The sequence below is a fragment of the Gasterosteus aculeatus genome, chromosome 8, assembly GCF_964276395.1.
Source record: "Gasterosteus aculeatus chromosome 8, fGasAcu3.hap1.1, whole genome shotgun sequence".
In the NCBI taxonomy this organism is placed as follows: domain Eukaryota; kingdom Metazoa; phylum Chordata; class Actinopteri; order Perciformes; family Gasterosteidae; genus Gasterosteus; species Gasterosteus aculeatus.
Window position 1 is genome coordinate 4,716,575 of NC_135695.1, and position 19,767 is coordinate 4,736,341.

The following is a 19,767-nucleotide window of genomic DNA, read 5'->3' on the forward strand; positions in this document are numbered from 1 at the left end:
TACACTTCTGACTTATCGCTTATGGATGGATGATGAATACACCCTTGCACAAATACTTGGCCCCTGAAAGTAAGTAAAGTGAAAGCGCACGTATATCTCTTCAGCATCACAGTTGAATATGGTCAGCATAAACCACATATTATACATCTTGAATGTTACGCAGTTGAAGACTGACTAGAGTTCTTTGTCTTATCTGTATCTATATTTTTCTTGCTGAAAGGAGCAATAAAAGAGTTTCCATTACAATTAATATTAATACATGTGTGTGTCTCACAAAATACCACCATGTTTTGTATAGTTGCAGTTTAACTAACTGCTAAAATTCCACTCTGTACATTGATATAATTGTCATTACATGGCTTTAATTATCATCGTGACGTCGACGTTCTAGTTAGACTGCGCATGCGCTGCTTTGTAACGAGTTCACACTACCCGGTAGAGAAGCGTAGAAGAAGAGGTCACGTGACAATCTCCACCAGTCAAGCTTCCTGTTTTTAATTCAGTTAGAATCTGTTGGTTTTTGCTGTCAGTTCTCATTATAATTAGTTTTTAACGAGTAGGGAGAGGATCTTATATACGTTCCAATAAATGCCAGCGGTCCGTGTTGACTAAGGAAGCTCCGACACGCGTGACTAACTACTCCCCGTTAGCTTCAGCCGGTGTGCTTTACGTCGACGCAACCTGACAGCGTTAGGTCGCCAGCATGCTAGCTAGCACCATGGCCAGTCCGCTTCCAATGCACTGCGTCGCCTCTCTGAGGAAATCCGGAATCCATTTAAGAACTGCTGCTCTGGGCCTCGACAAGCGAAACTACAGCAGCAAAAAGGGGCCTTCAACCGAGTATTTGCACCAAAGTGTCGTACCATCGATGCATTACCAGAAGAGTTTACCCAGGTGAGAAGCTAAATGAAATATTACTCAAACCCACCGTGCAGCTTTCACCTCGCATGACTTGGGTCTTGTGTGAATATGAACTACCCTTGAAATGTCAGGAGGAAGTAGCAAGGTGATCCCAGTTAGTGAAGGATGTAGGTGAAAGTGCACACTGGGTTTGAGGTGGTTGACCACTAGGGGTCGGGTCGTCTACTGGACTGTAGAGGCTGCATTTGGTGACTTTGTTTTGTAAATGGTTTAGACTGCCCATACCGAAGTTGGAGGATACTGTCGGCAGGTATCTAGCTGCGCAGAGGCCTCTGTTGGATGAGGACCAGTTCAGGTGAGTTTTCAGAAGTTTTACCTCTTAATAAGATCATCATGAAACTTAATGGTCTAAATCAAGTACTTGTTACCCATCAACAATTTTAACTGTGAATCCTTAGAACGACAGAGAAAATTGCACAAGATTTCCAGAACGGGGTGGGGAAACAGCTGCATGAGGAACTGGTAGCTCAGGACAAAAACAACAAACACACCAGCTACATCTCTGGTAAGTTTGTCATTCCGACACTTGACCCTGAAAGTGAGCATCTCAAATACTTAAGATTGCTAATGAATGTATTTAAATGATTCTTCTCTCAGGGCCGTGGTTTGACATGTATCTATCTGCACGCGACTCCGTGGTGCTGAACTTTAACCCCTTCATGTCCTTCAACCCTGACCCTAAGACGGAGTACAATGACCAGCTTGTGAGGGCGACCAATGTGGTGTGTTCAGCCGTGCGCTTCATGAAAACACTGCGAGCCGGGTTGCTTGAGCCGGAGGTTTTCCACCTCAACCCGGCAAAGAGTGACACAGACGGCTTCAAAAGATTAATCCGCTGGGTGCCGTCTTCGCTGTCTTGGTATGGAGCTTACATGGTGAATGCTTACCCGCTGGACATGTCTCAATACTTTCGCCTCTTCAACTCCACTCGGATCCCCAAGAAGGGCAGAGATGAGCTCTTCACCGACGACAAAGCGCGACATCTCCTAGTTATGAGGAAGGGCAACATGTATGTGTTTGACATTGTAGACCGGGATGGGAACTTGGTAAAGCCCGCAGAGATTCAGTCCCACCTGAAGCACATCCTGTGCGACCCAACGCCAGCGGCTGCCTTTCCTCTCGGGGTCCTGACCAGTGAGAACAGGGATGTGTGGGCCGGGCTGAGGGACCAGCTGATAGCTGCTGGAAACGCAGAGGATCTGCGGATCGTTGACAGCGCCCTTTTCTGTCTCAGTCTGGACGATGAAAGCATGAGGGACCACATCCACATCTCCCACAACATGCTGCACGGGGACGGCTGCAACCGGTGGTTTGACAAGTCCTTCACAGTCATTCTGACCAAAGATGGACAGGCGGCCATCAATTTTGAGCACTCGTGGGGCGACGGCGTCGCTGTACTTCGCTTTCAAAATGAGATCTTCAAAGACACCACGGAGCAGCCACTGGTAAACCCGGCTTCCCCTGCTGCCGCTGTGGATTCCGCCTCGGCTGTGCGCAGACTGCAGTTCAACCTGGACAGCGAGCTGGAGAATGGCATCAAAAAGGCCAAGGAGAACTTTGACTCGAGCGTATCGAAACTCACCATCGATGCCTTGGAGTTCAAGAAAGGGGGCAAGGCCCAGTTAAAGAAGAGCAAGTTGAGTCCCGATGCCATCGCCCAGCTGGCTTTTCAAATGGGTTTCCTGAGGCAGTACGGACAGACGGTAGCCACGTACGAGTCCTGTAGCACTGCAGCGTTCAGGCATGGCCGCACAGAGACCATCCGGCCTGCCACCTCACACACACAACGATGTGCACAAGCCTTTGTCTCCCAGCCAGGACGACACAGTGTGGCGCAACTACAGGCCATGCTGAGTGAATGCTCCAAGTATCATGGACAGCTCACCAAAGAAGCAGCCATGGGTGTGTATGAGACATTTCTGCATGTAGGTCATTTATTTGCAGGGATTTATGTTCAAACTTGCACCTGCACCTCAATTGCAGAAACTATCAAATTAGCTATTTGAGACATAACTCGCATCAAAACCAGCACAAACCTTTTTGATCTTCTTTACTAACCACCTCTTTTGTTTGTCCCACTAGGACAAGGTTTCGACCGGCACTTGTTCGCCCTGCGATACCTGGCCAACTCGAAGAGCGAGCCTCTGCACGGCCTGTACACGGACCCGGCTTACGCTGCCATCAACCACAACATCCTCTCCACCAGCACCCTCACCAGCCCAGCTGTGAGTCTGGGCGGCTTCGCCCCGGTGGTGCCTGATGGCTTTGGCGTCGGCTACGGTGTCCATGACGACTGGATCGGCTGCAATGTGTCCAGCTACCCGGCTCGCAACGTCCATGAGTTTCTGCAGTGTGTCCACAAGTCTTTAGAGGACATTTTCACTGTCCTAGAGGGAAAGGCACTCGGCTAGGGATCGGGTGTTTGTCATTCAAAATGTTTGATTATATAACCGCAGTGATCAGTGCACTTCTCTGGGAAATAATGCATTAATTGATATGAATATCTAATACATCACTAAATATACACATAGAGAATCGCAGTGCTTGAGTATGAATGTATTATAAATTTGATGGTTGAAGGAGTTTAGAAATAACTAGATATTAAAACCAAGGATTACAAACTGAATGGGGGAATAAATAGTGTAAGCCAAGGGGTGTATTGTATAATTTCAAGTAAAGCACATTAAACCTAAAATACATAGCACTTAAAGAGATTAATCCGTGTGTGCAGTGCGCTGTGTACTTTGGCCCCGTTTGAATTGTTAGCTGTGTTGTGTAGCAGGGTGACAGGATACAAGGTTCAGAGTACTGGTAGCAATATGTGTGCAGCACGGCGTCACAGATGTAGAACTTCAGAATGAAGTCAACTTCTGTGCCTTAACAAAATGTGAATTCAACAGAACGTTTGCCTTTTGTCTGCTGGTGGATGTATTAGAATGTATTTTGAAAAATAAAAATCTGATGGCATTAGCTCGTGTTTATTGATGAATTCTATGTTCAAAAGTTTGTTTATACTCCCAATAATATGATTTAAAATACATACTAAACAACTACTGATTAAAAGTTATGCCATGATGTCGATATCAGCAGTGGATACGTATGATGAAATATTATATCTCTTTATGAGTAATTCCACATGTTAGATCCATGACTTGTTGCACAGCTGCATCACCTTCCTAATGTAGTGCTGGACATTAAAATCAGTCAGACGAGCATAACGGTGCTCGTGAATACTTGTGTATTAGCTTTGAATTGAAGTCTGTCCTGTTTCCTGTTGGGGGCGGTAAGCTGCCGATATTCTCTAAGACTGCTTTGTTTATGGTTTGACGCCACGCTCACCCCAACAAACATTTCTACCACACTTGTTAAAATGAACAAATGCTGCGGACTGTAGGGCTGCAGTCAATGACCGTGACACTGCTGTTCTCATCTGAAAGAGATTCTAAACTAGGGGGAAATTGAGTAGCTGCGCCGCGCCCAGAGACTGTAGGAAAACACTGAATTCAGCCCTTTGACACACCTGGGACCCACACCGTGCTCATTGGTTAGAACAATGTATGCATGTTTCCAACATTACCCGGATGCTCTGACAGAATTCTAACACGACATACAGTTATTAATACTTGAGCTGACCAACCATTTCATGTCACAAATAACAAAACAAGGAAAAAAACAGGGAAATATGCTGACATTTAAAAGGGCAAAAGACAGAACTACTTTGGTAAGTGTGACCTTTACGGCAGCGACCCGGCCCTTCCTGTGCACATGTGTGATGTTGGAAATTGGCCATTTCAAGACATAGATTTGGGGAAACATTTTTAACACATTGGGGTCAAACACTAGCCAATTAAAAGATATTGGCATTATACATTGTTCTGTGTCATGAAAAAGTGCATGTCTACAAATGGACTTAATTTGGGCCAATAAAACAAGCACATCCTGTCATTTACTACCCATAATAGTTTGGCTATAAAATAAATTGAGATATGATTGTTGCACACAGGAAGAAGTTTATTATTTTCAAGTTGAAGCATTCACTTGAAAGTCAGGTTTTTACTGTTAACTGAGAATATCTGGAAGCAAGAGGTCTTTTCCAGTCATTCAGGATGAAGAGGCCACACGGGTCCTGTAGCGCTGCAGCGTTCACAATGTGCACGAGCCTTTGTTTTCCAGCCAGAACACACTGTGAAGCAACCACAGGCCACGAATGCTCTAAATACCCTGGACAGCTCAGCAAAGAAGCAATCACGAGTAGAAGATGGGTTCTTTGTGAAATACTTGATGTGGTTCAGCAGACATTTTGTTTTATTTGAGGAATTGCAGAGACAGTAAGGCATTTCTACCATATTGATAATTCCTTGTAACGGAGAAAATATATTGTAATATTTTCCCCTAAGATGATAACCGAGGATCCCTGACAAAAATGGGTCTCAAAACTCAAACCACCTAATTTATTTTTGAGTTATATTACAAACTAACAAGATTTATAATGCTGGTAATAATATTTATGCAGCAGTTTCAGATGTAGAACTTATATTAGTTTCAACTCTATTTCATCAAATATTTAAATTCAACAGCACATTTGAGGTCAGTCACTGTAACAATAAACTAGTATCATTGTTATTAAAAAATGATTACATTTACAAAATATGCTCCTAGAACATTCCAATTTAGTAACAATATTTTACTAAAAGCATTTCTATTCAATAGAATAAAATATATACTATAAATATTGAATGGAGGTTAAGGCATGGTGTGGATAACAGCAAATCACACATTAAGAGTCGCAGATTTTTGTCACCCTTTATTTAGAATAAAAAAAGTTCCACTCAAAACAAATGTACAAATACGGTAGTACAACAACAGAAACAAACTAAATCAATTAAAATGAGCAAAATCCACATTTAGATGGGCTTGATCTTGAAGTGTAGGCCGATGAGACTGAATACAAGACATTTCAGATCTTGCACCAGGTAATAGAACACGCGAAGACCTTCAGGGTCCCTGAAACAAAGAGACATTTTGAAAGTTAAGCGGTTTGTCACTAACAAGTATACCGTGACTCCCCACCACGGAGTTCATTACTCACTTTGACTGGTTGACGTCAATCAAAGAGCCAATTTTGGAAGTTGTGAAAGAAATGTGCTCGTCTCCAATGACGATCTCCAGTTCCTGTGAAAATTCGGACAGAGTTGATTTACTACAGTGCCAGTGTTGAGGACATCTGTGACGTGTTCGACTATGTGAGAAAGAAATAACTGGTTGATAAAATGTTGAGAAATGGGGTCCTCTACACGTGCTATACGAATGTGTGACCCCCATTTAAAAAACATCAGGTCATTACAAGTTTTTCAAGCCAGAAGATAGAGATAGTAGATCATGTGGTCATCATGGATGATGACTTGAGTCACAAACCTGTCTGCCAACTCTGTCGGGAGGCGGCCACAGAGCGTCATCTTCCTTGGTGATCTCGCTGTCATCAATGATCCTCTTCAGCTCCTCCATCACGCTTTTGTGTACGTAAGCCTGGGTTGGTACACGGAGCAGAGATGGACGGGGTCAAACATCATAAACGCGCAGGGCCGGGCAACACAATTGAAACAGATATGATGTGTGAGGATATATTATACAGATCGTCTTAATACCAAATTCAGATTTTCCGTGCGTTTGCTGTGTTTTGACTGAGAAACAAGGAATCACTGCTTGGTAAACAGTGACCAACGAGCCCCTTAGTGACCCACTGCGTGTTACATACGATAACGCATGAAAGGACCCCGAAACCAGTCAAAGACATGGTTTGTATGTTGACGGGCCATTCATTAAAGACGATGAAAGTAACATCGTACTGCGTATCATTGGGTTTACAGTAACTGGTTTGTGCACACCGACGTACCTCTTTCCTGATCATGACGTCATTCTTGTAGTTGCTGTTGTTCGCGTACCTCAGTTTACCTGAAAGAAAACGTTCAATTTACAGTTAAATCACTTGAAACAACGCAACACTTTGACAATCGGTTTGTTAACATCCCCGTAGGCCACATGGCGCCCATACGGCATGCGATATGTCTCAAAACATTGCTGCATCTATAAACCTATATCCTGCAGTATTAATCCACTTTATATTAATTAGTTGCTGCAAAGTTACACCGTGGGTGAAAGAAAATAAATCATCTGTGACTAGCAGCTCGTCTCGAGTAGGCTGCGGCCTAGCAGTTACCTGGTGGCTAGCGACGTTAGCTTAGAACAAGCTAACACATTTGCATTAACTTTACCGCCAAATTGTACATACCGTCGGGTCTGAATTCAAATTCCAGAAACTCGTGACCAAACTTCCCTTTGTGTCCGACATAATATCTCAAATAGAAGTCACTTGTTGACATTTTGACTCTCCAGAAAGTACGTTCTCAAGCCAAGTGCGCGGAACAAAACTCAGACGGCAAGAAGCTCTTTGCCTCGCCACCCATGTACGCATGCGCAGCTGGTCAGGGGGCTGGAGGATTTGGTGCCCCGTGTGATGTCTTCCAGGCGTTAGTCACTACACAGTGGACATTCTTACTGTCCCTGAAATTAAGTTCCCTATTCAATACCCTCCTTTAAAATGGCAAAATGTCAAATAACCTCTCTTCTTGGGCATTTAGATGACTTTTGGACTAAATTCCCGTTGGAATAAGGGTTCCGCATTGAACAGACCAAACTCAGGGAAAAATGGCACGCGACTTTTACTAGTCGTCGCATATTACTGATGTCATTACTCCTCTCACCAGAAAACGGCTCCGACACGTGTGGCGGTGGTTGTAATTCGTTATAATCCATGGCGGCCTCATTTTCTGTTGAGCTTGAGCATTTGTTGAATCCTTTGCCTAAATTTGCGGATCCAGAGGATGACGACGATGAGTTGACCAAAGCCAAAGTGATAGAAGGATTCAATGAGGACGAGGACGGGGTCGGCCTCAGCGCCTTGCGAAAGCACAACACATCCTTACTCTCAGATACGGACAAACGGTACGTGGGGAAGAAGATCTCTCGTAAACAACTGCTGATGGATATTGAGGCATCTGGTGACGACGACGACGACGATGATGATGATGATGATGATGATGAGGAGGCAAAGAGCATAGAAGGGCTAGAAGAAGCAGATATTTTGGGGGATGAGGGAGCTGATGATGATGATGATGATGACGACGAAAACGATTTCGAGGAGGAGGATGAGGAGGAGGAGGAGTTGGCAGGCAGTGATGCTAAACTGGCGTCTAAGTCGAAGGTTCCAGACATTACGCTTCCTCAGGGAGTGGACTTCCACAAACTGACCGAGGACATGGATGACTTGGGTGTGAGTGAAGAAGATGATGATTATGATGATGATGGTGGCGACGACGACGACAACAGTGGCGAAGAGGAGAGCGACGGCAGCGAGGAAGATGACAAAGACGCCATGGATGAAGTAACTGCCCGCACGTTTTGTCAAGAGAAAGTGGACAAGGAGGTGGAGAAAGGAAAAGCTGTGAAGGACCAGCTGGCCCTGTGGGACCAACTGCTCGAGGGGCGCATCAAAATCCAGAAAGCTCTGGTAACCGCCAACCAGCTTCCACAGACGCAGACCTTCCCAGAGTTCAAGAGGAGGGGGGGAGCGGAACTTGCTGGGGAGCTGAAGAACACCCACAAAGCTCTGAAAGCCCTTCAAAGATCCCTGCTGGAGCTCCACGACCAGCTGCTCTACCAAAACGCAGACACCAGGGCCATCGCCCTGGGGACGTCAGAAGCTCCGGGTGAAGATGAGGAGATAATCAGCGACGAGAATGAGGATCAAGAGGCGCCCCCGCACATGGGTGGAGCGCCCAAACGAAAACTGGAGACGGCGGAATATCCGGACTTCATGGCCAAGCGTTTTGCCGCGTTCCAGCCTTACCGTAACGCCACGCTGCAGAAGTGGCACGACAAAACCCGACTGATCATGGGCAAAAGCAGCAAGGGCTTCGGCGCGTTCGACAGAAACATCTTGACCCAGGTGGAGCAGGTGCTGATGGACAACGAGAGGCTGGTGCGGCGCACGCAGACCCGACGCTCCGAGTACAGAGTCCTGGGGCAAAAACAGGACGCCGCTCTCACCCGTGAAACCGTCCCCGGCGAGGGCGAGGAGCCGCCGCCGCAGCGGCAGCTCAAAGCGAACACGCATCTGAACGACCTGGACGAGGAGATATTCGACGACGACGATTTCTACCACCAGCTGCTGAGAGACCTGATCGAGCGCAAGACGAGCGCGTCGGACCCCAATGACCAGGTCGCCATGGGCAGGCAGTGGCTCGCCATACAGAAGCTGCGCAGCAAGATCAAAAAGAAGGTGGATACCAAAGCCAGCAAGGGGCGTAAAGTCCGATTCGACATCCACACCAAGCTGGTGAACTTCATGGCTCCTATTGACCACAGCTCTGTGAGTGACGAGGCCCGCAGCGAAATGTACCGCGGCCTCTTCGGCCAGAACGCCGCTGTCCGGGAGTGACGCGCCGGCGGTATTCACACCGAAGTGCCAGGATGTAAACAAAGCAGATACCTTTTTATGCAGAGTGGTGTGTTCACTGTCGTTTCCAAGGAAACAAAATATAATTTTATTCTCTTTTGAAGGTAGAGGACGGTTGTGAGGTATTGTGCACGCCACTTGCATACTGCTATACAGTATGCGGTATACTGGTCTTTGTAGTATGTTGTTTTTCCAGTCAGTATAAATCAGTTTGAATGGTGCAAATACTAACGGACAATAGAATACTTGTATTGTAAAACTTCTGATTCAGAATGTCTTCAGAGAGACGGTGAAAATATTTTCTGTTACCTTATTCTTTGATACGTTTTACAATAAATCCATAATGAAAAAATAAATAAAACACGTTCCAGTTGTCTGCAGTCTTTTCCGTACCATCAACAGCATACAAACAATAAGGATAAAACCAGTTTTAGTACCCCGTATAGTGTACAGTACGCATTGTGGCACCAGGGAGGTCGCACATCGTGGGATTTTTGGCATACTGCATTTTATGTACTACACATTGAAAGCGCTCCATAGTTGCTGGATTTGGGACATGGCTGTAACCTTTGACCTTGCATGATGCTTTCCAGGTTCATAACCTGTAATGTTGACCACAAAACTCATTTCATTCAAATGTGGTTTTTTTTATCATAAAGGAGATCTAAATATTGTTTTGCCAGTCAGGAACGTCACCGTGAAAGAAACCATGATATTTATATGCATTCATGTTGGCCAACACATAGTGAAATGAAAATATTAAATATATAATATTGCATAGGCTGTTTTTACTTGTACTGAACTTTTACAATACTGCAAATGCATTATTATATCAAACCCTAACCCATTATTAACATAATACATGAATCAAAACCGCTTCCTTGCAGCTAACCGGCTGCGTGGTCAGCAGTGAGGCGGAACACCAAAAATGCACGACCCCCAAACTCAGACAAAGCAAACAGAGTACCTGAGAACTTTATCATGACAAAATATTCCAGTTCAAGAAAATCAAAAAGAAAAATAATACCATGTGGTTATTTCATAACAACATCTTATAAAATGAGTTACGGTAACGTCAGTATCACATTGAAAGGAAAATAAATCTGTCCGCAAAGACGGTCGAGAAAACGGCTCTTTGGTGATTTCATACATCAGATGGTTTGAGGTGGGAATCGGTTGTTTAAATTGACAAACGTCCAAAATACACAGATCTCTTAAAGAAAAGAAAAAAACAGACATGACCGGTTGCATTGCTAAAGAGGTCACACGGTGCACCTTCCACCCACGGTGAGGCCCTGCCTTTAAACAGCACGTCGCCTGAATGCATTCATTGCATGCTTAAAGGCCATCCAGTGTTCTGAAGTCCTATTTAGACACCGTAACAGCGTCAGTGCTGCGGGGAAGCCCAGCAGCAATATTGAACTGAATTGCAAGTTCGCCCCTTTGCATCCCTCCACACCCCTCCTCCCATGCAGTACACAAACCGAAGAGAAAAACCTAACTGAAGACGGCTTTAAACGCCATGAAGGGATCATTTCATTTCTTGTGTCCAAACAGAATCACAGCAAGAAGAGGCCTCGAGTGTCCCTGGAAATCAGTCCTGCCTTGTGAACCACAGCGCTGCGCTCAGTGGGGCCGGCTGCTGGGCTCCATGTTCGGCTGCTTCTTCGTCGTCGCGTAGACATTCACCCATCCGTTCAGCCGCTTCGTCAAACCGCCGTTCAGAATATCCTGGATGTGCTGAACTATAAGATTAATGGCAACTGTATCGAGAGACAAGGAGAGAGCGCAGTCAGGCTCAGCATGCGTGTCCTTTGTATGACCATTGCATCAGAGTCAAAACACCTACACAGCGATCTTTGAAACCCAGAAGGTAACTCGATAAAACTGCGGTTTCATCCACTGCATGTGCAGAAAAGAAACATTTCCTGTCGGTTGAGGCCGTATTGAGACTGAAATACGGCCCCGACCGAGAAATACTGGATGGATTGCCTTGAAATGTTGTTCAGACAATTATAGAAAGTCTTGTCTGCCTTGTTTCGTGACAAAACACCAGCATACCGATGACTTTCCTCCCAGCCTGCGCATTTTACGTGACAGCAACCTGTCAATCACAGGTTAGCCTCTCCCTAACACATACCTCCACTTTGCTGGCAAGGGGAACATTGTTTAATAAATTAATATGATGCTGTAATGGAGAAGATTTAAAACTACCAATCGAGAGAATAAACTCATTACTTATAGAGGGAATAAATCCAGTGAGAAGTAGTGCGAAAACAAAACATGGATGACAAAATAATATTATTATGGTGATGGAAAAACATAAAAATAGAACAGTCTTGTGTATTATTTTACGCTAAAGTACAGAATGCAGATTCATTTGCAATTCTAAACAGAATATGTGTGTATACTTAGCTGACTTTTAGCTGAAAACTTTAGAGTCTTGATCTCTTCCATTAAAATCATATCCGGTTTGCCGTCAGACTCCATGCGAATGCAACAGAATCACAGCCGTTGCCAACATGGCTGTAGACTCACGGTTGACTGGGTATAATTGGAATATAAAGATTACGCACAACGTGCATAAACTGGGGCTCGATCCGGGTAAGTATCCTGCTTCATGATCTGTAGACCATCGTTTCCTTTGGATGGTTACAAAGTTCCCTTCTTGAGTCAACAGGCAACAGACACACCGGTTTGGTTTCCACAGCAGCAGTTTAGAGGACAAATACAGCTGTGCCCTTTTTGGTAACACTGTTCAGACAAGTGTCTAAAAATCTGGATCCCAAAGCACAAATACTCACCGAGATTGTCAACTCCTCTCGGTATGATCACGTCAGCATATTTCTTTGTCTGAATAGCGCCAAAGACAAAAAGGACAAAAAGGTTGGACCGTGAGTCGAGGCTCCGGGCCACATTGATTCCAACGAGTAGAGTTACAGTCGACGGAGAAGAGCACTTACTGGCAGACAGAACTCCTCAAACGCAGGCTTCACAAAAGTAATGTACTGTGCTAAAACGCCTTCCAGGTCCCGTCCACGATCACTTATATCACGCAGCACTGGTAGAGGAGATAAGAGGAGGGAGGAGCCATCTTTAACTTACGATCAATGGATTTTAGGATTGCATTGACTTTAGATGCAACTTTAGACACCGGGGTGCGGTTCGTACTCGGATGCCTCACCTCTTCGAGACAGACGCGTATCCGCGTCAGTGTCCACGAACAGCTTCATTTGGAAGAGGTCTCGGATCTCCTGAGAATAGAACATCAGGATGCCCTCGAACAGCACCACGTCAGCAGGGTACACGGTCACCGTCTCTTCCTTCCTGCCGCGCAAACGACGAAACATAGAAACACGAGGGTTCCTCGTGACATTGGCTCGACCCAAGAGTGCTACGGTTTGTCTTTGTCAAAGGAAACATTTGTAACTTTTTCTTTCAAGGGACACAATACACTCTGAATTTAGTTTTTAGCACTTTCAAAGTTAATGTCACTGCTACACTCAGGCGCATTGGAGTCCTCTTTAATAGTGCCTCAGCTAAAAGAAATATATGCACATATATACGTATAGCTGCATGGATAGGACTTTTTCACCTGGAATGAGAAACAAAGTCATAAACCGGGATGTGTACGGTTTTTCCCTCCTTGAGGTCCCACAAAGTCGCGATCATAAGGTCGCAGTCAAAGGCATCTATACAGAAGGAAAGAGAACAAAGCGGTTAAAATCATTTGGGCAGCAGGATATTTAACCCGTGCAGATTAGCAGCTGGAAGGGCCTCTCAGAGGACACGGCAGACGTTTCCCAGCAGGAAACATCATTGATCACCCTGACACGGCACGTGACAAAGCTGATTACCACTGACACACCTGGGTGGTCAAAGTTGAACTGGCCCTTGAGGGCCATGGCCTTCTGCTCCGGGGTGAGGACCCGGTAGAAGCTGTCTTGGCTGAGGATGGCCACCTGCCGCTGGTGGTGGTCGATCTCGTTCTGGCCGAGCAGCTCCATGATCTTGCTGCACACCGACGACTAGTCACACAAAAGGAGAACAAAAAGAAAAGGCGGCATGGGAAACCCGCCGGCCTTTGGGTTGGTAGACAGATGCCCACACGGGCGCCGGCGTGTGTGTGTGTGGGAGAGCAGGTGTCTCTGTGAGCGGTTACTCTAGTGGGAGTAAAACACGGGTACCAGGAAGTCCCACCCACAATAAACGGTGTTGACTCAACCACCTAAAAAGTCAACCTACACGACATTTGAAAGAAGAAACGCAAATAGCTTCCTTGTCCAACATGTGATTGGGTCGACCACCTTTAAAGCACACGTCGAGTTGAAGCAATGAACACTTTCTATTGCACATGATGTCCAGACAATGTGTGACAGACTCAAGCAACTACAAAACCAATGTGTCCGTGTCTGGTCAACAAAAGAGAGATCACATCACTTATTGACCGACCTTGGATCGCCAGACATGATTGAACGCAGCATCATGTTTAGGCTAATGACAATAAATACACAATTGGTGTGAGCCGGCTTGACAAATGAGGGCAGGTGACAAGGCAGCGAGCGCTTGAATCAGAGGTTACAGCAGTATCACAAAGAGGTTAAAAAAACAGCAGCAGAGAACACAGATCATAAAAAACAAAAAATCATCACCAGGGTATTTAATTCATAAATGTACGGCTTACATTACAGCTAGTTGGTTATATTGAACTTCTTCTTTCAGAGTGTGTAAATGTGTTCTATTGTTGTCTGGCTTCAGGTGCTGATAGACTGTGCAGGTAACGCCAAGTAATTAAAATCTATTTTCATATCAGCAATATATTGGAGTCCTTAAGTTTGATTTCCACATATTAAACTATGCACCTGTATTAATCACCTAAGATAATGACCTATGTGGACAATGCACGTGTAATCATAATATGATAAAATAGAAGCCGTTTTCTGGTCTAAACACTCATTACAGTCAACATTTTCCGTCTAATCATTCCAACTGAAAAAGGATTAATACGTTTTGATTATTTCACAGAAGAAAATAAAAAAGCGTGTCATCTTTATTTGTTTCATATCTGATCCACGCGTAGAGGCTCGCAGAGACACTCACTCACTCAAACCAACAGCCAACGCATGAAAACGCGTGCGCTACCGGCCACCCACCTTCCCGCTGGCTGTCCCTCCGGCCACGCCGATGAGGAACGGCTGCCGATCGACGCTCTCGTTTGCGGCTTGGTCACCTTGCTTTGTCTCGCTGTCTCCTGCCATGCTTCATCTGCGACACGCCGCGGCCCTCTAAAAACACTCTCACCCGGGTGCGGGAGATGCTCGCGCGCTCCTCCCATTCGGCGGTGCTTTGTGACGATGCGGGGGGGCGTGTCATGACATGATGCTGCTTACGTCGATCAGATGAGGGATCAAAGTTGCATAAAAGCTCAACGCACTAACTGCCACGACATCTGCATGGTGGTATTTTCACGTTTGAATACAAGTATTTATTTCAAGATTTTGGGTGCACCTGCTCATCTGCCCGTGCAATTTACGGTAATACGCGCACGCACGCGTATATACATATACATGAACGTATATGTATGTACGCGTTGTATATAGATGTATATACCCACACACATATGTGTGTACCGAAATAATGGACGTTAGAGCTGAGTTTTAATGTACTTTACATGTAATTTGCAATGTAAGCATTGCATACAGTACACAATTGCATTACATGTCATTTAGCGGACGCTTTTATCCAAAGCGACGTACAATAAGTGCATTCAACCATAGGGTACAAACTCAGGAGAACAAGAAACAAGAAAGTGCAATTTCCTCAAATAAGCCAATTTCCAATTTGCTGTAGATGAGTGACGTTACAAGTACAATTTAAGTGCTACAATTTGTTAGTCTTTAGTCGAGGTAGAGTCTGAAGAGGTGTGTCTTTAGTTTGCGGCGGAAGATGTGAAGGATCTCTGCGGTCCTGGTGTCTTCACATAGCTCGTTCCACCGGACAGCAAAGAGTCGAGATCTAGTCGAGTGTTTTTGTCAGCCCTGTGAGGCGGGGGGACTTAAAACCTAACAAAAAATAAGATATTTATGAAAAAGGTACCAGCAACGCCACCTAGTTGCGGAGTCTAGGTCTCCATAAAACAGGGGACTTGTTCACCAGAGGAAGAACAGCATGGATCACAAGACTTAAAAGTGTGGTTTAAAAGGAGGATTTTATTATTAACTAAAAACCCATAAATAACTACAATATTAAAAGTCCAGCTGGAACAAAGTACTAAAAGGATTTAAGAATTCGACCAGCCACTGCTGCTGATCGGTCTTGCCCTTTCTTCTTGTTTCCGGTTCCGTTCCTTTCCTGGGTGAGGTGTCCAGTCCGTTTCTTTCCCCTCCTCGTTGCACCCTGCTTGCTCTTCCGATGTCTTGCCGCCCTCTCACTTGATTTCCCGTGGCTTCTCCTTTCTGTGGCGCTTAGTGTCCTTTATAGCAGCTGTGTTAATTGGAGAGGGGAGGTCCTTTCATTGTGTAATGTGGTTGGCCAGGGCTCTCTGTAATTGATTAGTCCCTCCAGGTGCATGTAGTTTACTGAAAGGTGGGTTAATATGTAAAAATGTAATAAAACAAACCATGCAAAAATGTAATAAAACAAACCACGCTAAAATGTAATAAAATAAACCACGCTAAAATGTAAAAACAAGCCATGCTAAAATGCAAAACCAAACCATGCTAAAATATAACAAACCAATAATTTACAGAAACCACAATGTCCCCCTGGTGACATTTTGCTCTCAGTGAGGGAGGGACGAGTAGTTTTGCAAATGCAGAGCGGAGAGTGCGGGTTGGGATGTAGGGTTTCACCATGTCCTGGATGTAAGCATACACAAATATACATTTACATATCTATATATGTACATATATATGTATATAGAAAATATAAAGAGAGAGGGAAATTAGCCTCTTCTGCTATAATACCATCCTGTAAAAGGAAATATATAAAGATATGTATGTATATAGACATATACACGACCTTTGTATTAAAGGAACGTATTGCATTGAACCGGAAGTACTTTCTACACGCGTGACCTCCTCCGGAGCGCTGACGTCAGCCCAGTGAGTCTGAGCCCGCTGTAATGTGCTCGCTGGCCGCGGTGTAGCCTGGAATGACAAACTGACCTCCTGCCTGTGCGGCCGGCTGAACGGGACGGTAATCGGGACATAAGCAACATGAGCACCATGTTTGCTGACACTATTCTAATCGTGTTCATCTCTGTTTGCACCGCGCTGTTGGCCGAAGGTGAGTGAAATCCTCCCGACAGTCCGACAGGCGGCTCCAGTATGGAGGCATTTATCACCGTCCAGCAAACGCATTTACTCTCCATTGTTTCTCTATTCGATAGCGCAGCCGTGTTTTTCATCTTATTAATATTGATTCGTGGCTACTTTATATGCCTTTGAGGACCAGTTGTGTGCTTGCTATTCAGCGTAATTAGCCAACTAAGCTACGTTAATAGCTGACGTTAGTTTGTGAGACGGCGGAAATAACTTCCGGTTTACATTTCCACAATAAAAGAGTTGCAATTACGTTATTCATAATATAGTAGAAACTATGCTTGATTAATACCCTCTGAGAACGTAATGTTCTGCTTTTGAATATTTAATTAAAAAAAAATTTACACACATTTTTATTGGTATAATTTCCGAAAAGAGTTAACCAGGTGATCGCGTCGTAAAAGTTGTCGAATAAAAGTACTTTTTTAATAACTTGTTTTAACCTTCCAAGCATTCGGTAGCTACACTATATGCAGCTGCTTCATACAATCTCTTAACACAGGAACATTAAGCAGGGTTATTTGTAAAGTAATCTCTCACAAATGTATAACGTATTAATGCATGTTGCCCAATATGTAACCCACGATGTGCCATTGTGACAGTGGTCCAAAAGAGTTGTTTTTATTTGATACACAACCCTCCTTTGTCCCCCACCAGGTATCACCTGGGTTTTAGTGTATCGCACTGAAAAGTACAAGAGGCTAAAGGCTGAAGTGGAAAAACAGAGCAAAAAACGTAAGTGACTCACATGTGAACGTCATACTGTAATTTCTCCATTGTAGACTTTTAATGCATTCGCTTTTGGGTGTTTTTGCATGTCTTGCATTAGTTGAGAAGAAAAAGGAAACCATCACTGAATCTGCAGGACGTCAACAAAAGAAGAAAATTGGTAAGTTTACCATTAGTTATATTGGCGGAGAAAATAAATTGCTCTCGGGCAAACCAAAAAGCTAAAACCTCTCAGCATTTCTTCCCTTTGACAAGTGTGTCTGTCTTTGAATGTATTACAGAAAGACAGGAAGAGAAGCTGAAGAACAACAACAGAGACTTGTCCATGGTGAGACACCGCTCTACAACAAATAGGCAATGCTTAGACTTGAGACAAATCTGTCTTTAACATACCAAATAAGATCATTCCTGTGAATGTGATTGTTTTGGCTGTATTAGACAGCATTCACAGCCTTACCTACCTACACCTTTACATTAGTCATCTTGTTGTTGTATTGCCAAACTGCATTTGTCCTTGTATTTGTAGTCAGATGTGACCTGACTTCAAATTTCCATTTTTGGTTTGCAGGTGCGCATGAAGTCAATGTTCGCGATAGGCTTCTGCTTCACAGCGTTGATGGGCATGTTCAACTCCATGTAAGTGACGCACAAAGTTAATCAAGTTGATTTTACGTCTTCATTTTTTGATTGATAGAAACGATCAATCGAAATAAAAAGTCCAACGGTGACCACTTTTTTTCCGTCTGTGTCGATGAGGAATTGTGGTTTGAATTTGGCCAAAGCGAAGCTTGTGTGTCTGGTGAAAAACTTCTCATTTGTTCTGTTCAGCTTTGACGGAAGAGTCGTGGCCAAGTTGCCATTCGTGCCCCTTTCCTACATCCAGGGGCTGTCGCACCGCAACCTGCTGGGGGAGGATTACACGGACTGCTCCTTTATCTTCCTTTACATCCTCTGCACCATGTCCATCAGACAGGTAACGTCCCCCCTTAGACCCGGCGGGAGGCAGTGGGGGCCAAACATTAAGAGGAGTCATTGTAGGTCAAAGTCACATGAATTGTATTTGGATTCAAGATGATTTGTTCTTGAATAGCAGCATGTTGTGTCCTTTCTTGCTAGCGAGATTTTGTGTATGTTACATGATGCACAAATGTAAAATGAGATGCAAAAATATATGGTAAATGTTAAATTTTGTTATCTATATGTACTTATGGCCATGCAATTACCAACCGGAACGACTAAATTGCAGTATTTTAGATCATTTTATACAAGGTTGTGAACATTTTGGCCCCCAAAGAAATTAAGAACAGCACTGTCCATCTTTTTCGTTTTCTCATAATCTGCTATTTCCACTAATTTGTTTTAAAAAAATAAATAAAATACCCAGCATGTTACATTCCTCTCCTGGGTTACCAGTCCTGGGTTAAGATTTAAAATGTTTCCTCTTCCTCTGCCTCTTCTCCCCAGAACATCCAGAAGATGCTTGGCCTCGCGCCTTCCAGAGCTGCAACCAAGCAGGCTGGAGGCTTCTTAGGACCTCCTCCCCAAGCAGCAAAGTTCTCCTGATCACCAGGCGGGTTCAGCGGCGCCGTTGGTGCACACGGTCGTGGCTCCGTCCTCAGGGCGCAGACGGAACTGATTCCGTAGGGCTGGAGCGAACGGCTGTATCACTTCCTTCTGCTGGATTTCTCAGTCATGTTTAGTTTTATTTAACTTTTAAGGTGTTCTCGCTTCGAAAATAAGTCTGATTCCATTGATTAATAAAGGATACAGATGATACCTTGTGTTCCGCTCAAGCCAGACATCGTTTTGAGATTTGAATGATTCATTGGTGCAGTAACATTGATCCATTTGTCAGTATTATTGTATGTAATTGTCTGTATCCTTATTTCTTACATAGTAATAAAGTTTGATTACTCTTTCGTGTTTTGAAATTCATACATTTCTTCTCCTCTCCTTTGGAAAGCCACATTCCCTCTGCACTGCCTTCTTTGCCCACTTTGAGGCGCTGCAGGACTCCCTATTGCTTGATGAACTCTGCACGTTGTCACATCCACGAGGGATTTCCACACATGTAGAGAACAGAAAAGGACTAAAGTTATGAAACTGGTACTGCAGTCGACCTGGCGGCTTAAGCTCCCACTAGAATATAGAAGATGACAGAAGAATAGATTTAAACAAATGCAGTGCAAAGGAATAAATACCCAGCTGCGTTTTAATCTTTACACCTACATCTCTGAGTTATAAGAAAGCCCATTTATCTTCCAAAGAAGTTTCTTTTTT

General features: G+C 44.3%; 5 protein-coding genes across 5 annotated transcripts; 3 read left to right on the forward strand and 2 right to left on the reverse strand.

Moving 5' to 3' along the window:
• The first annotated feature begins 241 nt into the window (after positions 1-241).
• cpt2 (carnitine palmitoyltransferase 2) lies at positions 242-3,891 on the forward strand. The gene is made up of 5 exons (XM_040183557.2): positions 242-894; positions 1,136-1,216; positions 1,320-1,426; positions 1,519-2,823; positions 3,004-3,891. Exons 1-5 carry the CDS (start codon positions 704-706, stop codon positions 3,330-3,332), a joined length of 2,013 nt encoding a protein of 670 aa, XP_040039491.2. The 5' UTR covers positions 242-703; the 3' UTR covers positions 3,333-3,891.
• A 1,821-nt stretch (positions 3,892-5,712) lies between these two features.
• On the reverse strand, positions 5,713-7,612 carry magoh (mago homolog, exon junction complex subunit). Its single transcript, XM_040183582.2, has 5 exons — positions 7,211-7,612; positions 6,815-6,873; positions 6,337-6,447; positions 6,011-6,093; positions 5,713-5,925 (listed from the first exon to the last, which is right to left on the reverse strand). Exons 1-5 carry the CDS (start codon positions 7,299-7,301, stop codon positions 5,826-5,828), a joined length of 444 nt encoding a protein of 147 aa, XP_040039516.1. The 5' UTR covers positions 7,302-7,612; the 3' UTR covers positions 5,713-5,825.
• A 37-nt stretch (positions 7,613-7,649) lies between these two features.
• aatf (apoptosis antagonizing transcription factor) lies at positions 7,650-9,797 on the forward strand. Its single transcript, XM_040183560.2, has one exon. It carries the CDS (start codon positions 7,733-7,735, stop codon positions 9,416-9,418), a length of 1,686 nt encoding a protein of 561 aa, XP_040039494.2. The 5' UTR covers positions 7,650-7,732; the 3' UTR covers positions 9,419-9,797.
• A 337-nt stretch (positions 9,798-10,134) lies between these two features.
• Positions 10,135-14,884, reverse strand: uck2a (uridine-cytidine kinase 2a). Its single transcript, XM_040183578.2, has 7 exons — positions 14,590-14,884; positions 13,305-13,464; positions 13,032-13,128; positions 12,621-12,763; positions 12,400-12,497; positions 12,241-12,289; positions 10,135-11,199 (listed from the first exon to the last, which is right to left on the reverse strand). Exons 1-7 carry the CDS (start codon positions 14,692-14,694, stop codon positions 11,063-11,065), a joined length of 789 nt encoding a protein of 262 aa, XP_040039512.1. The 5' UTR covers positions 14,695-14,884; the 3' UTR covers positions 10,135-11,062.
• A 1,532-nt stretch (positions 14,885-16,416) lies between these two features.
• tmco1 (transmembrane and coiled-coil domains 1) lies at positions 16,417-19,406 on the forward strand. The gene is made up of 7 exons (XM_040183579.2): positions 16,417-16,723; positions 17,416-17,493; positions 17,588-17,647; positions 17,769-17,815; positions 18,056-18,123; positions 18,316-18,460; positions 18,952-19,406. The coding sequence occupies exons 1-7, from the start codon at positions 16,654-16,656 to the stop codon at positions 19,048-19,050; spliced, it is 567 nt and encodes a 188-aa protein (XP_040039513.1). The 5' UTR covers positions 16,417-16,653; the 3' UTR covers positions 19,051-19,406.
• The last annotated feature ends 361 nt before the right edge of the window (positions 19,407-19,767 follow it).

Coding starts and splice junctions, on each gene's coding strand:
- magoh (XM_040183582.2), bottom strand. CDS start 7,301: ATGTCAACAAGTGACTTCTATTTGAGATATTATGTCGGACACAAAGGG. Junction 6,874..7,210: donor ATTTGAATTCAGACCCGACG/GTATGTACAATT, acceptor GTTTTCTTTCAG/GTAAACTGAGGTACGCGAAC. Junction 6,094..6,336: donor CCGACAGAGTTGGCAGACAG/GTTTGTGACTCA, acceptor GAATTTTCACAG/GAACTGGAGATCGTCATTGG.
- uck2a (XM_040183578.2), bottom strand. CDS start 14,694: ATGGCAGGAGACAGCGAGACAAAGCAAGGTGACCAAGCCGCAAACGAG. Junction 13,129..13,304: donor GTTCAACTTTGACCACCCAG/GTGTGTCAGTGG, acceptor CCTTCTGTATAG/ATGCCTTTGACTGCGACCTT. Junction 11,200..12,240: donor GAGAGGAGTTGACAATCTCG/GTGAGTATTTGT, acceptor CTCTCGATACAG/TTGCCATTAATCTTATAGTT.
- aatf (XM_040183560.2), top strand. CDS start 7,733: ATGGCGGCCTCATTTTCTGTTGAGCTTGAGCATTTGTTGAATCCTTTG.
- tmco1 (XM_040183579.2), top strand. CDS start 16,654: ATGAGCACCATGTTTGCTGACACTATTCTAATCGTGTTCATCTCTGTT. Junction 17,648..17,768: donor TCAACAAAAGAAGAAAATTG/GTAAGTTTACCA, acceptor AATGTATTACAG/AAAGACAGGAAGAGAAGCTG. Junction 18,124..18,315: donor ATGGGCATGTTCAACTCCAT/GTAAGTGACGCA, acceptor TGTTCTGTTCAG/CTTTGACGGAAGAGTCGTGG.
- cpt2 (XM_040183557.2), top strand. CDS start 704: ATGCTAGCTAGCACCATGGCCAGTCCGCTTCCAATGCACTGCGTCGCC. Junction 895..1,135: donor TACCAGAAGAGTTTACCCAG/GTGAGAAGCTAA, acceptor TAAATGGTTTAG/ACTGCCCATACCGAAGTTGG. Junction 2,824..3,003: donor CACCAAAGAAGCAGCCATGG/GTGTGTATGAGA, acceptor TTGTCCCACTAG/GACAAGGTTTCGACCGGCAC.